Source organism: Manis pentadactyla, chromosome 11, assembly GCF_030020395.1.
Source record: "Manis pentadactyla isolate mManPen7 chromosome 11, mManPen7.hap1, whole genome shotgun sequence".
NCBI lineage: Eukaryota > Metazoa > Chordata > Mammalia > Pholidota > Manidae > Manis > Manis pentadactyla.
Genome location: NC_080029.1, coordinates 64,286,117 through 64,302,158, shown reverse-complemented (window position 1 = coordinate 64,302,158; position 16,042 = coordinate 64,286,117). Strand labels below are relative to the sequence as shown.

The following is a 16,042-nucleotide window of genomic DNA, read 5'->3' as shown; positions in this document are numbered from 1 at the left end:
CATCCATCTACTTCGCCAACCTCATGAAATCCTACCCTGGGCTCTGCTCATACTAAAATACTACCTTCTATGCCTCTGCACATGCTGTTCCCTCTGCCAAGAATATCTTTCCTTACCCTCTATCTAAATTAATATGTCCTTCTCCCTTCCTAGAGTGTACGTACTTTTGGGGTGCAGCCAAGTGTTCCATTTTTCTATCTGCAGAGGCTGGCAGAGTGCTAGATATACAGTGTGAGCTGAACACATATTTGTGTGATTAGTTAGAGCAGCTAATAGTTGCATGGCTGTGGAACTCACCATCAATAGAAAATACTTTATACTGCTTACCGATGATGAAGCTTTCATGAAATTCTGGAATGCGTAAGCTGTGGTATCCCAAAGGAGGACCTACTAGGGACCTCCAGGGCACCCATCTGCATTAGTAGAGGGAATTGAAATGGGATGAGAATGAGATGACAAAACTTGGAGAAGCTCTGTGAAGTTTAGTAATTTTAAAGGAACATTGGCAGAAAATAGTTTTAATAAGCAAGTTTGTTTTCTATTAATTTAATTATTTCATCAAATTTATCACATATTTATGAGGTAAAGAGCTAAATTATTTGGACATTCACTGTACTGTTAATGCTTTTAGTTGTTTGAACTCCAGTAATCCTGTATGAAAAAGTTTTTTTTTGTATTTTTCATTTGGCTGCTGAAATATGTAAATCACTTAACTCTACTGCCCACTTTCCTCCTGAGACACACTGAATGCATGGCATTAGAGAATAGAGAGGGAGGCTGAGGCTAAGGGGTGCCAAACTTGAGGGAAGTGTAAATCATAGGGGTGACAACAGTATTTAAACAATTGTCCTTTTTTCTGTAACTTTAACATTATCTATGGAAATCACTATAATCCATGCTCTTGGCTATATTACACTAATGATAGCTTAATACATATTTTTGTTTTATAGATGAGGGGCTTAATAATTTGAAACTAGGTTTACAAATAGACTTTTCCAGAGCGTTGCTGGCATTATATCTCCTGTTCTGTCTGGGGCATTCTAGATGGGAGTTGTGGCATTCACCCAGGGCCATAGTAGATTTTGTTTTAGAGGCTTATGTTGAGGAGCAGCCAAATAAATACTATGGTGACTGGGATTCAGAGTTTAGGAAATACAGTTTCTTTAAGAATAGGTGAAGCATAAAGTGAAATTCAATAAATGCTGTATGCTGTTAATTATATGCCATGTTGCTAATACCCTTTTTTCATGATATTACTATTTGTATCTTATGTAATGCTTTATTTGCTACAGTTACTATTTTTCATTGTTTGAAATTAAAATGCCTATATGTAATTATGATACACCAATAAATACATTTCATTATATATAAAATAGTAATATGCATAACAGCTACAAGCTATTTTTAAATACTTTTGCTTAATTTTTCTCCTTTGCTAGAAATTTATTAAAATCTCAAGAAAATCTACACAGCCTCCTGGAAACATCTATCACTTGTTACTGAGAGATGCCAGAGATCGATAATGACTTCCTAACTCTGTTTTAGTTTATTTTTGGGTGACTGGCATGGTAAGAATGTTTAATGGGTTTGTAGGAATAAGTAATGACTGTATGAATAAGAAGTTATTGCAATTATAGCATTTATTATAATATTTAATATACCAGATCTTAAATGTTAAACTTATTAGTATCAATGGTAAAGTTCCAGACTCTTGTCATTTTATTTTTAGCATTTTGTTTAGCTATTGACCAATAACTTCCTTTTAAAAGTTAGAATTGACTGCACTGCAAACTCTTTTTCATAAGCAGGTAATGACAGAAGTATATTAGATAAATCTCTTTTAAAATATAGATTTTCAAAAGATTCTGCAGTTACAAAATGTGGATTAGTTTAGTTTGAAAAATTTAAATATCATATTAAATATGAAGGTTATTGGAACTAGTTCAAGTTTTGATGTTCCACTGTATTTTTCAAAAATGAAATTTTGCTTTTTCTGATTTCAAAATAGTCACAGAAAAAAATGGAAAATACAGAAAAGCACAGAAAAGAAAAAAATCACCAGTAATTACTTCACTTAGATATAATCTCTGCAGTTTTGAGGCTATCTTTCTGGTTTTGCTTTTCCTAGCAACTACAACTATTTTTTTATTTTAGCCCTTCAGAAGTGCTAGCCTCTTCAGATAAAACTGTGTACATGGAATCTTAAAAAATAGAGATCTAATTAATGGGATACTGTGTTCTCTACCTTCCCCTCTACATTCCTCTCATGATAGAAGCTACTTCTTGTCTTTTTTTGGTCCTATCTGGAGTTGGTATATAGGGTTAGTGACTAAAGAGAGACATATTTATATTTTTAACAGAATAAAATAAACCAGGGGAAACCCAAAATTTTCAGATAAATTTTTAATGAAATTATCACACAAATCAAAGTTGGGTATGTCTGTGTATGTACACTATATATATGTACATAACTGTACATGTATACTTACATATACAACTGTTTAAAAATATGTAAACATATGTACCAAGACTAGAAAGGAATATACAGAAAAAATATGTGCTAGGGTACTGGGATTATGTTTTTTTCATTAATTTTTAATATACTCAACAAAACATTATACTGAGACTATTATAGTGCTATAGAATCTTATATAAGTGAATTTGTTCAAGAGCTTCCCTGTCAATATCCTTTTCTTGGTATACATCATAGTTCAGTGCTACTTCTTCAACCCAGGCAGACAACTGTATATTAACCTGGAAAAAAAAAAGATTTTAAACAAACATGAAAATTGCAGCATGACCCTATTTCTCCAGAATTGCAAGAAATCATCACTGATGAAGTAACTGAACACAATAAATTTTTATTACAGTGAACAGGGCTAAGTTCTACAGGGTGCCATATGAACAATTCTTCATTGAATAGGTCTGCGGATTTAGAGACTTAATTAATTTGCTATGATTTTGGAAGACTTGAAAGAATTAAGAAAATAAAGGATAGAGTGTTTTACTATAAATAGTCTAATTATCATTAGGCTTAAACAATAAAAGACTTAAGACAATGGGAATACAGAGAGACACAGAAGAATTGTTCATATATATATATGTGTGTGTGTGTGTGTGTGTGTGTGTGTATACACACACACACACACACACACGCACACACAATGATGGTGCTCAGGGGCTGCATGAGAGGGGCTAATTTCCCTCTATAGCCTTCATGGGCCCTTTCTGCACAATGCAAACTTGAGTCCATGACACTGAAATTTTGGAGCCACCAATAGATATACCTGCTTAAAGAAGTTTCATTAAATAGGAAAGCATTAAATTATTTAAGAATTTTTATATAAAGACTCAGAAATATTAATTTCCATTGGTTACCCAGACATACATGTTTCAGCTATATTATGAAAGCTATTATTTTGCTAAGTGAAAAATCATTTACCTCAATATATACAGAAATTATAAATTGGAGACCTTATATTTTAAAAGGTATGTTTTTATGAGTATAGAAAAGTATGGTGGGGTCACATCACTCATGGGGAAGAATTAAGTGGGGGAAATTGGGGACATTAATATATTTTCTTTATGTATCTCTGGATTGTTTTCCTTGTTATGACAAACATGAATTACTTCTGTAATTTATTTTTTGATTTTTAAAAATTCAAGTATAGTTGACATACGATATTATATTGTTTCAAGTGTACAATATAGTGATTAGACAGTTATCTACATTATTAAATGCTCACCCCAACTAGTGTAATTACTATCTTACAGAACTACTGGCTATATTCTCTATGCTATGCTTTCAGACCTGCTTTTGTAAGTTAGATAATTGAAAAAATTTGTTAGGAAGGCATTATTGATGAATGTTTAGTTTCTTAAAGGAAGAAATAAATACTTACATGTGGCAGTGCTTATATGCAAGGCAAGTTCTACTAAAGAAAATGATACTACTACTCTGATTAAGAAATACACATTATCTTTCGTTTGGGATCTCAAAAGAGCTTTACAGATACTAACTAACCTATATAAAATAAGGGTCAGTTTCTTGGGTTAAATTTTATTAAATATCAGCCTTATTTTATATGGGGTATCTGAGAAACAAAGAAGTGGTCTGTACAAGATTCCAAACTGACATGAAGGTAAACTGCACATAGTATGTGGGTCTCTTGTCTTATTTGATTCTAGAAGCCTTGAACAACTCTGTCCTTTTTGTTCGAAGTAAAAAAGTTATGGTGTGGGTGTTTTAATACTCTTACAAGCACTTAGTAGCAGTAGTTAGCCTAAAACTGTAAACCTACTGTTGGAAAAATTTTGTAGAGAAGCAAAGGAATCTATCTCAAGATAAGAATGATAATTTCAGAGCTCTTGAGACCAGTGAATGAACCACAAACTAGTTCCTCAGTTGTACGGTCATGCCATTCTATCACCCGTCACTATATTCAGATGGAACATTTGTAGAATATTGGAATAGCTATCAGAAAAAAAAGTAGGAGAAAAAGTTTTGACAATAATTATGCTGACAAAGAGGCTTACATACCTGAAGTCTTGAGAGAGAATCTTCAAGATTTGGTACTGTTACTAATAATGATCCTGGTTTCCTTACATTATGGCTGATATATTCCCAGGCTCTACAACATATTAAAAATTTATATGTTAGGTTTCAGCAGACATTGGAACTTTTGAGATAAAAAAAAAACACAGCACAGGTGACATCTAGAAATCCAGATGGGCAAAAATGTTTGCCTGCAGGAAACAGGATGGCAACAATACACTTGAAATTTATAAACTCTTCAGTTCCTGAAGGGTGCTGGCAAAACTATGAAGTTATATAGTACTGAAGAGGTTTAAGGAAGTGGGGATTTGGGCTACTACCAAGGTATTGTGAATAAGGCCAAAACTCAGTTTTCAGAACCAATACACAGTCAAAGCTGGATCAGCAGTTAAAGCCCTTTCAATTTTTTATGAAGTGTATCAAAACTGGTTCTGCATAATGGAACAGAGGTGGGAAAGAGTCACAGAGAAAGGCCACAGAAGCCAGAAACCAAGCGAAGACTAACAATAAGAGTGTAATATACAGATTAGAGCTTTTAAAATAACATCAAGAGTGAAATTATACTTTATTTGGGTGTCAGAAATATTCAATGGCAAGACTTTTAGACAACAGAGCACCTGGGAAATTTAGTGGGCTTAGCCAGGTTTAAAGCACAATAGAATGCCATGTACCGGTGTGTGTGCCAGACGGCAGTGTCTGACCAGTTCAGATTAACCTTCAGTTGCAGACATGAACTAGATCTCCATATTGTGCATGAGTCTTGACAGTCCAGCCCACTACTGGGGACCAGTGGTCAGGCAATGCAGGGATACATACTCCCTGCAGTGGGGCAGGTGGGCAGCAGGATTATATGCACTTATTTAGTCATAGCAAGGCTTATTAAGGTTAGTACATTCTGTAGTTTATTAGGCAAAATGATACAAATGCCTTTTTTCTCCAGCTAGATCTAGCAGTGTTTGATGATAAATGTCACTATTTGGGGGCTAGAGCTGTTTGTTGTTTTGAAGTGGTTCCTTTAAAACGGCACATTTTTACAAGCTTATTTAATAAGAATAAAGGAGCTGAGCACAGTGGCATGGTTGAGCATGGCTTTCAGAACAGCACTTGCTGTTTTTGGTAAGCTGGCATTGTAGCAGTTGCATCTGTTTCACTTACTAAAAAAATACATAGTGGTACCTTTCAACTAACAATTACTCTACAAATCTGCGGTGTCAGCCCATAACGAGGTCTAATTTATTCTGAAGCCCGAGTCTTTCTTGAGTATACATTTTCTATTATTACATTTCTGTTTTCTCATATACATTCCTGTAGCATTATTATTCCCCTTGTCCTGAGACTCTGATTGAGATTACCAGTCTTTGGAGGCTATATGCTGTGCCATCTCTTTTACTTAAAACAATCTAGAATTAATACAGGTGAAAGACCAGTTTTGTCAGAACAATTCCAGTATCAGGATGCTTTTCTATATCTTCTAAGCTTTCTCCTGTATACTGCCATTCATGATGGAGACGAGACAATTAACCATCAGAGTTATAATCTATCTATATTTAAAATTCATTGCACTAGACTAATTTGGGAGAAATGACTGAGCTAACACACGTGGCCAATACCTATTCAGTGAATCATGTAGAGTTTGTGATTGAATGTACCAAGAAAGTTTTTAAAACAACCCAAATGTTCAGTATTTCCAGTATCAGATTCACCAGTCGCTTTCATCATTCTTCAGCATTCAAAATCTTTCTAAATTTAATCTCCAAAGACTTTAAGGTGTCTTTCTTTTTTAACTTATACAACATAAACCTGACAATATTTCATTCCCCAATAATTAGGTAATGTTTTGGCTACTGGTCATTAATTTAAAAAGGTAAAAAGCTAATCACACTTTGTTCACTGGAAATTAAGCCTAAAGAAGGTACTATGATTAAAACAACTTTGCTCATGTTGTGTTTCTGGTCTTTAGCCTGTGACCAAAAATCATCGCCCATTCTGGCTGAGCTTTGACTATTTGATTAGCTTCCTGTTGAATTAGTTTTTTTTTAAAAATTTTTTATTAAGATATTATTATTGATATACACTCTTATGAAGGTTTCACATGAAAAAACAATGTGGTTACTACATTTACCCATATCAAGTCCCCACCCATACCCCAATGCAGTCACTGTCCATCAGTGCAGCAAGATGCCGCAGATTCACTATGTGCCTTCTCTGTGCTACACTGTTCTCCCCGTGATCCCCCACACCATGTATACTAAACATAATACCCCTCAATTCCCTTCTCCCTCCCTCCCCACCCACCCTTCCACACCCCTGCCCTTTGGTAACCACTAGTTCATTCTTGGAGTCTCTGAGTCTGCTGCAATTTTGTTCCTTCAGTTTTGCTTCACTGTTATACTCCACAAATGAGGGAAATCATTTGGCATTTGTCTTTCTCTGCCTGGCTTATTTCACTGAGCATAATGTCCTCCAGCTCCATCCATGTTGTTGCAAATGGTAGGATTTGTTTCTTTCTTATGGCTGAATAGTATTCCATTGTGTATATGTACCACTTCTTCTTTATCCATTCATCTACTGATGGACACTTAGGTTGCTTCCATATCTCGGCTATTGTAAAAACGGCTGTGATAAACATAGAGGTGCATATGTCTTTTTGAATCTGAGAAGTTGTACTCTTTGGGTAAATTCCAAGGAGAGGGATTCCTGAGTCAAACGGTATTTCTATTTTTAGTTTTTTGAGGAACCTCCATGTTGCTTTCCACAATGGTTTAGTTTTTTGAGGAACCTCCATGTTGCTTTCCACAATAGCTTACGTTCCCACCAGCAGTGTAGGAGGTTTCCTCTTTCTCCGCATCCTCACCAGCATTTGTTGTTCTTAGTTTTTTCGATGCTGGCCATCTTTACTGGTGTGAGGTGATATCTCATTGTGGTTTTAATTTGCATTTCCCTGATGATTAGTGATGTGGAGCATCCTTTCATGTGTCTGTTGGCCATCTGAATTTCTTCTCTGGGGAACTGTCTCTTCATATCCTCTGCCCATTTGTTAATCAGGTTATTTGTTTTTTGGGTGTTGAGGCGTGTAAGTTCTTTGTATGTTTTGGATGTTAACCCCTTGTCGGATATGTCATTTACAAATATATTCTCCCATACTGTAGGATGCCTTTTTGTTCTGTTGATGGTGTCATTTGCTGCACAGAAACTTTTTAGTTTGACGTAGTCCCATGAGTTCATTTTTGCTTTTGTTTCCCTTTCTCTAGATGTGTTCAGGAAGAAGTTGCTCATGCTCATATTCAGGAGATGTTTGCCTATGTTGTCTTCTAAGAGTTTTATGGTTTCATGACTTACATTTAAGTCTTTAATCCATTTTGAGTTTACTTTTGTGTATGGGGTTAGACAATAATCCAGTTTCATTCTCTTGCATGTAGCTGTCCAGTTTTGCCAACACCAGATGTTGAAGAGGCTGTCATTTCCCCAGTGTATGTCCATGGCTCTTTTATCATGTATTAATTGACCATATATGGTTGGGTTTCTTTCAGGGCTCTCTAGTCTGTTCCATTGGTCTATGGGTTTGTTCTTGTGCCAGTACCAAATTGTCTTGATTACTGTGGCTTTGTAGTAGAGCTTGAAGTTGGGGAGCCTAATTCCCCCTTCTTTATTCTTCCTTCTCAGGATTGTTTTGGCTATTTGGGGTCGTTTGTGGCTCCATATGAATTTTAGAACGATTTTCTCTAGTTCGTTGAAGAATGCTATTGGTATTTTGATAGGACTTGCATTGAATCTATGGATTGCTTTAGGCAGGATGGCCATTTTGACAATATTAATTCTTCCTATCCATGAGCATGGGATGTGTTTCCATTTATTGGTATCTTCTTTAATTTCTCTCATGAGTGTCTTGTAGTTTTCAGAGTGTAGGTCTTTCACTTCTTTGGTTAGGTTTATTCCTAGGTATTTTATTCTTTTTGATGCAATTGTGAGTGGAATTGTTTTCCTGATGTCTCTCTCCTAGTTCATTGTTAGTGTTTAGGAATGCCACAGATTTCTGTATATTTTGTATCCTGCAACTTTGCTAATTCAGATATTAGATCTAGTCGTTTTGGAGTGGATTCTTTAGGACTTTTTATGTACAATATGAATTAGTTTCTTTTTAAACAATTAAAAATTTTAATTTTCTAGTGACCTTAGCCTAGTAGTAATGGGTATGGGTATGGGTGTGGTGTGTGTGTGTGTGTGTGTGAGAGAGAGAAAGTGGGGATGGGAAGGGATATAGAAGGTAAAGGGGTGGCAGGATAAAGAGTTTTAGCCATTCAGGATTCCTCTCAGTATTAACTGTTTATGGTCTGTAATTATGTGCATTCTTATTTCTTTGCAGTAGAAACCTTACTAATGCACTAATCCAAATATTTGTGATTCCCTTTCTACATATGGAAAGGAGCTTTCCTATATCTAGAGTACATATAAGCCATCATGATAAATGAGAAGTCAGCAAGCCCAACTAACCAGAAAATCAGCATTGCAGACTACAGACTATAGAAATTCTGTAACTAAAGGAACGCATAGGTCCTGATGGGTCACAAAGCATTAAATTGTGGCAGAAAAGTCCAAAAGTCATCACAGATGTGCCAACTTTTCCATTACTTGAGTAGTGGAATTAACCCCCTAGTAACACCACCTTAAGAGCATTTTTAAAGTTTGATAATTAATCACTATTTTGGTTAGTATACTTCTATCCTGTTTTATATTCATTTATAGATATTAATTCCATCATTTTGTGTTAGGATAGCATATAACACGTTCTTTCAAAGAAAAGTGAGGCAGAAAAAAATTAGTATAAAGGCCCACTGGGAACTGACATCTTATTGCATCCATGACTACTAAGCAAATGCTTGGGTAATGATATTATTTTATAATTGCCCAAAATTAGATGTAATATTTTACAAAGTTAGACAATCAAAGTTTATTTTAATTTTTGTTTTATGTATAACACATGTCCTTATTGGTATAATCTCCTCACAGTGGAAGTTGTTTTTAAAAAGCTTACTGTGGAAACATTTCTACTTTACCAAGCTCTTTTCATACTTCGCTGGATATATTTTAAAAACAGATTTTTTGTTGAATAAATAACATACCTGGCCTGTTCTGCCTCATCAAGAAAATATTCGAAGACATTATTCATTATAATAATATCAGCATTTTGTAGAAGTGAACCCTGGGTACAGATGTCTGCATGAAGCACCTAAAGGAGGAGTTCATTTAAGAGAAGATTACCACATCATACTACCACAGAAGGAATATCTATTGGCTCAATGATGTTGTGAGGCTATACGAGAAGTTAACCCTTCTTAAAATGGAAGAACAATATGTTTAATACTACCATCTATAGTAAATACTTAATATCTAAGACAAACCATAAACTTGTAAAACTTTGTTTATTTGTTTTAGGTAGCATTATTTATATAGTTCTAGTAAAGTCTTTTGACTCCCAATTCAGAGCTTTTTCCAACTATAAGGAATCACTAATTGTAAGTCAAAGGATGTAGGTTCAAATTCAGACTCCTATCATCAACTAGATTTGTACATTTGGGCAATCAGTGTCCTCGTAGGTAAAATGGAATGATTATCTGTCCTGATTCACAGAATCAAATGGGACCAATAAAGACTATATATGTAATTTGTAAATTATAAAATATTAACAATGTGTTAATTGGCCTTGTCTAACTAGTCATCTAGAATCCACTTGAATAAATTATCTATCAAAAAAGCAAACAAAACAATTTATTTAATAACTATATACCTCTAAAATCAGTTTAGATCACAACAAACAAGTCTTGCAGAATGCAGGTAAGATAATAAGAAGAAAGTGCTTTGCTCTTGAGCAAATAAAGGACAACTTCCATTTTAAAAAGAAGAGAAAATATTTAACTACTTTGTACCATATGATTTCTTTCCAAATAAGCACTTGGTTTTACAAATATGTAATATTTAGAATGTTGTAAGGTCTGATATTAAAAATATTTTCTTCCTTTTTTAAAGTAAAATAATATATTTAAATAATATAACTTAAGTTGGCCTGGAGCCTCTGTAACACAACTTTGACATATTCCTGAACACACAGAAAATAGTTAATCACTTCAAACCTCCTAAACATGTAGCTTAGATAGGAAATGGGTATGGAAATTAACCTGATAACATAGCTCTCACACAGTTCCCTCTTTTTTTTTTTTCTGTTTCTCCCTAGGAATATAGCTAGGAATATAGAAAGCTAAGATCCAAGCTTGATTTATACTACAGAACCTCCAAAAGCCTCCTAATTGGTGGTACTAGGTATCTCTGGGTGAAGAAATAGGGAGAAATGGCAAAAATAAAGGTAATTTGGTTGGAAGCCAGTTTAAGCAGCAGCTAGATCCATGTATGCCTTTCTTCTTCCCCTGCAAGGAACAGAGGTTTATTCTGTGGAAAGGGTAAAACAGAAGGGCTCTGGGACAGGGTACACCAGGCCTAGTTGAAGGAAAGGGTAATTTACTGAAAACATGGGAGTTAAGAAACATGCAGATGGGATGCTGAGAACACCCTACTTCAATTCTTTTCCTCTATGACTCAGTTACCAGGATGTGGCTTGCCATTTGGTATGGAGATGGGAAAGGTTTTCTCTGGGCAATCAGACCAGCTCAAGAGGAAAAATCTTAAGACACTTTATCAGATATTCCCCAACTAAATAACTACTCAAACAAGATCATTCAACAGTGAAGCCCACAGTACTCAGAATCCCCATTGAGGTGCTCAGAACTTGTCATGCTTCTTGAGTATGAACAGAACCCAAAATTTCTAGACTTCTGAAGAAAGCCCTGTTAAAAAAAAGACTATAAACAAGAACAAAAACAAAATGCAAGAGCAAAGACTGAGTCTTGAAGGCTAGTTGGATTTCAACAGATACTATCAAAAATAATCCTTGAGTTCCTTTCTGTGGATTTTAGGGCCCCTCAGGTCCAGCATTTGTCTTTAGCTTTAAGGAAGGAAACTGTTAAGGTTGCCAATAAGATGTTATAAAAACAGTTTTCTACCACTGGTTGTTAATGGCCACAGAAACCACAAAAAAAAAAAAACTATGTGGGGTGGGTGTGCACCCATATATACTCCTTTGAAAAGAAAGTGGTAAAAATCTGTCAAGATGTAAATAAATAGGTATTTTATACACCTTTATCAATCTTCTTTAAAAAAAACCACAAAGTACTTAGTTGTGCATTTATAAACTATGATTCTTAAAAGGTCCTAATTTTTAAGTCTCAATTTCCAATTAAATCCATATTCCTGTTAGTTATGTATTTCTTATTATATAAGAGCAGTGTTTCTGCTCACTAAATGTAGGATAGTGAGAAAAAACCCCATGAATTTATTATTGGACAATGAATTTGCTTTGAGCATTTGCCTGTCTTTTTCTAAGATGTGAGAGACACCGAAAGAAAAGAAGGGAAGGAGGAAAAGAATGAAAACATTTCCTTCTCTGAAAAAAGGAGAGGCTAGATCCTTATCTTACTCAGCTATGTCTTTCAACATTAAATTACTCTTAACACCAGAGATCCTTACACAATACTTCGCTGCATTAACATTACAATGCAGATTGTTAGTGAAATGATAAGCATTATTGCTTAACCTAAAAACTTCCTTTCCTGTTTTGTTATTTTTTCCCTTGTACATACAAGAAAAAGAGAAAACTCTGTTGTAGCCTAACCCAGGGCATCATTCCAATGAACTACTATTCTGTGGCTTCCAACATTCCTCTTGGAAGCTTAGAAAAAGATAAAAAAGTGTGAGCATCACTTAACTTTTTTGCTTACTTCCAATATTCAGTTTAATTTAAATACACTTATGACCAACATCTAGAGATTCAAAAACACTGCTACCAAAACTATAACTGAGATGAAAAAAATTAAGAAAAAAATTCTACTTTCTAATAAAATTGGGAAGGAAGAGAAATATGTGAGTGGAATGTAATTATAATAATGCGTCTTTATTAATGCTTTAAAATATTAAGTGAACTCAATCTGTTTCTACACAACAGCAACCAAGAACAGATTAAAAATTATTTTCTAACTCCAGTGCAAGAAATTTGGCTAAATTATGCTATACAATGGATAACAGAATATATGTTTAAAAAGGTACCTTTATTCTGTCAGTGAACTTGTATTTTTTAATGACCATTTCCTGCAACTGGCAAAAGTCTCCATTCAATTCTACTCCATATAGTTGCAATGCTGAACTGTAAAGATAACCCTAAAATAAGAAGATACATTATGATGCAAATGAATTAACTTTTAATTGTGGATTTATTTCTACTTGAAAATTTAAAAATCAAACTTTAAAAACTAGAATTTAAGAGTAAAAATAAAAATTAAATTAACATCTTATATAGCTCATGCAAAACTTACAACTTCAAGAATTCAAAGACTTATACTGATCAAGACCTTGACTGTAGTTTAATTTCCAGTATATAAAGGTAATTATAAAGACTGATTTCTTACTTTTCCTGTTAAAACTGCCTTCAACAAAGTTGGAAATGGGAAAGCAATCACATATTTAATAACCTATTTCTGTAATTTGTTGGAAAGTTACACTAGGGGAAAGCAAGAAAGGAGTTAACCTGTAAGGAATATAATGGAAAATCATGCACAGTCTGATATTAGGGGAAGGCGACTGGAACTGTGTCCTACTTGGTTTAGGGAAGTCAGCCTGGTGTCTGGCAATCTGCCAAAGATAATCAACCAGTTAGTTAACAAGGATAATAAAGAATTGACTATCTGTTGTTATAGCTATCCTATTTTTGAATATGATAACAAAAAAATAATCTGGAAGGCAAGGTCAAATCATATTCTAAAGATGATTTTATATTAACACCTATGTGTAAACCAAGTTTATATTTATAGCTCATTATAGAGTTTTAGAATGTGCTCAGCAGAGCATACGTAGGTATTCAAAAATTTTTGTTGAATGAATCAGTGATCTAATATTGAGAAAAATGACAATGTGTTTAAATTTATTAATGCTGCCAGATACCTACATAGCCACGATTATTTCAGCTATATACTTTTCTAATAAATCAGAAAACTGACAAGAGTGGACAAAATGGTAATAATCATCATCTCTAATGTTTCCCAAGCAAAAACCATCTATCTTTCCTAATTACAGAATAAAAACCTTAACACTGAAAAATAAATTAAGCATTAAAGAGTTAACTGTTTTCTGTTTAGGGCAGGCAAGGATGCTGGGAGCTCAGTGCCTGTTCTGGCATGAGCCTGCTGTTGGCCACGTGTTTTAACTGCTAATGACAACCAGAAACCACATTTCAGTTTTCTGATAAAACCATTTAAGAACATTAGAAATACTCATGATTTGAATATTTTAAAAAGCCAAGTGATACAGGTGATACTTCAGAAACAAACGTCAACATTCAAACTTTGGATTATGGAAAGTTGGAGCAACATGTGTCCTTAGGTATCATTTAGGCTTGCTCATTTACAGGTGAGACACTGGAGGCCCAGAGGTGTTAAGTGACTTGGTTATGGACATATGCAATTTGCCAGGTCACATAAATTTGTCAGTTTTATAACAGCTCTTATCAAAGCTCACTATAATATTTTAGGACAGGACAAAGAAAACTGAAGAGCAATAGACAAAATAGCAAAGTGGTGAGAGTCACTTGCTTCTGTTTTGTTGATATTCCTTCACTTGTGTTACAGAGACAAACTAGTAAAGGAAATTAGAGAGCTGGCTTTTGAAATTCCAAATTCAATGTATATTTTAACCATATTGGTCTGTTTCTCTAATAAATAAAGCCAAGCTGTCACCTTGGATGGTGGCAGGCAAAACTGCTGCTAGCAGAAGAAAGTGTTTTCCAAATGTTGAGTATGTCCACAAGCTGGACTTTACCCCATAAAGGACTGTGCCGAGCCTGGAGCCAACATCAACCAAGACCTTTCCCGACAGATCAGGGAGCACATGATAATAAATGAACTTCAATTCCATGAGAGAGAAGGAATGAGAAATAAATCCTGGAGAATGAAAACAGAGTGAACATCAAATTTTGGTTGGGTATTAATAAATCCATTCTGTTTTTCTAATTCTTTTACCTATATTTATAAAGTATATTTCATGTTTTTCTTTCCTTAATCTATGAAAACCATTTGGAGTTATTAAAAAAATTAATATGGTAATTTTGCACTTATTCACTGTGAGCTGCATTAGAGAAGAATAAATATGAGGTGTCTGGCCTTTAAAAGGCCTCCAGGGAACAGCTACCCAGCTCCATGTCCCTGTCCCTGTCCCTGTCCCTGTGCCTTCACTTCTTTCTAGCTGCTGCTTAGGATGTCCTTGGTTTTTCCCTATGACCACTTCTTCCCTGGGGTACAGAGTCATCATTAGGGTCTTATAGCTAGAAAAGCCCCTTGTCATATATGGAAGGAGAGTCCCACATGGTAACAGCGTTTTTCAGATTTATTATTACCTATCTGGACTGGCCTGGATACCCAGTCACTACTTGCAACCTGATCTTTATGTGAAAATGCATCTTAATCTTCAAAGTTTTATTTGTTGAATATAGTTCTTCTATGAATCAGATCTGATATGGGGTCATAATTGTAATTCACTTTTTAGGTTTCCCTTTATTGCTTTGGTGAAAGTCCTTTTCCATTCTGTAAGTTTCAACTACCTACCTCAAATGAAAATCCTGAATACTACCTAAAAATAGAGTTAAGATTCCCAGTAAATCAGAGAAATTTAATCCCCAATTATAATATAGGTACAATATATGTATATTAAATTTGGCAGTAGTTAGTTTTTGAAAATATTATCTAAGCTCAATAATATGAGCACAAGATTACTTGCCTGGGGGAGTAGCCCATTGTAAGTCATAACTCTACATCTAAGTGAGCAGGAAGACTGAACTACGCATCTAAACTAGTAGCCTAGACAATCATATCCAGTTTGACCAAAGAATGATATAAGAGCTAACATTTTAGCAGCATGGAACCAGTCTAGTTTCCCATTTGGGACACAGGTGCTGCATCTGAGAGGCAGATACAGACTTTCAGTCACTAGAGTTCTCTGTTATGGACTGGAGAGGCCACTAGGTCAAATCATGGTCTGAATAAGCTCTTTCTCAAGATTACCTAGCTTCATCCTCGAGTCCATGCCCAACAGTATCTGATTACCATATGACTTCTCAAGCAGATGTTTTTATAGGGAGAACGTTTCAACCCCTTGACAGTTACAGTTCTCTTATTGTAAATAAGTCAACATTATGGTTTATATACAAATCTCTTTCGAGTATGGGAAGTATGAGTTGGTTTCCCTGTACTCAGTCACTTCTGATTAGTTTCTGGACCTGACAAGTCACGTCAGATTAAATAGTTTCTGTGAAAAGCAGACACACCCTGCTGGGACACATCAAGTGGTCTGGCTTTCCTAGACAGCATTTCTATTTCTTCTCCCCGACTGCAATAG

The 16,042-nt window shown here is 34.8% G+C and overlaps 1 protein-coding gene across 3 annotated transcripts in view; it reads right to left on the bottom strand.

Annotated features, from left to right (window-relative positions):
- Positions 1-2,388: 2,388 nt before the first annotated feature.
- Positions 2,389-16,042, bottom strand: part of LOC118910322 (uncharacterized) — a 37,918-nt gene continuing 24,264 nt past the window's right edge. For all 3 annotated transcript variants that reach the window (XM_057488499.1, XM_057488498.1, XM_036881377.2), the window contains exons 4-8: positions 14,471-14,592; positions 12,707-12,817; positions 9,676-9,782; positions 4,541-4,631; positions 2,389-2,754 (exon numbers count right to left, since the gene is read on the bottom strand). In XM_057488499.1, the coding sequence (XP_057344482.1) occupies positions 2,638-2,754; positions 4,541-4,631; positions 9,676-9,782; positions 12,707-12,817; positions 14,471-14,592 (548 nt within the window). In that variant the 3' untranslated portion in view covers positions 2,389-2,637. The remainder of the gene's footprint in view (positions 2,755-4,540; positions 4,632-9,675; positions 9,783-12,706; positions 12,818-14,470; positions 14,593-16,042) is intronic.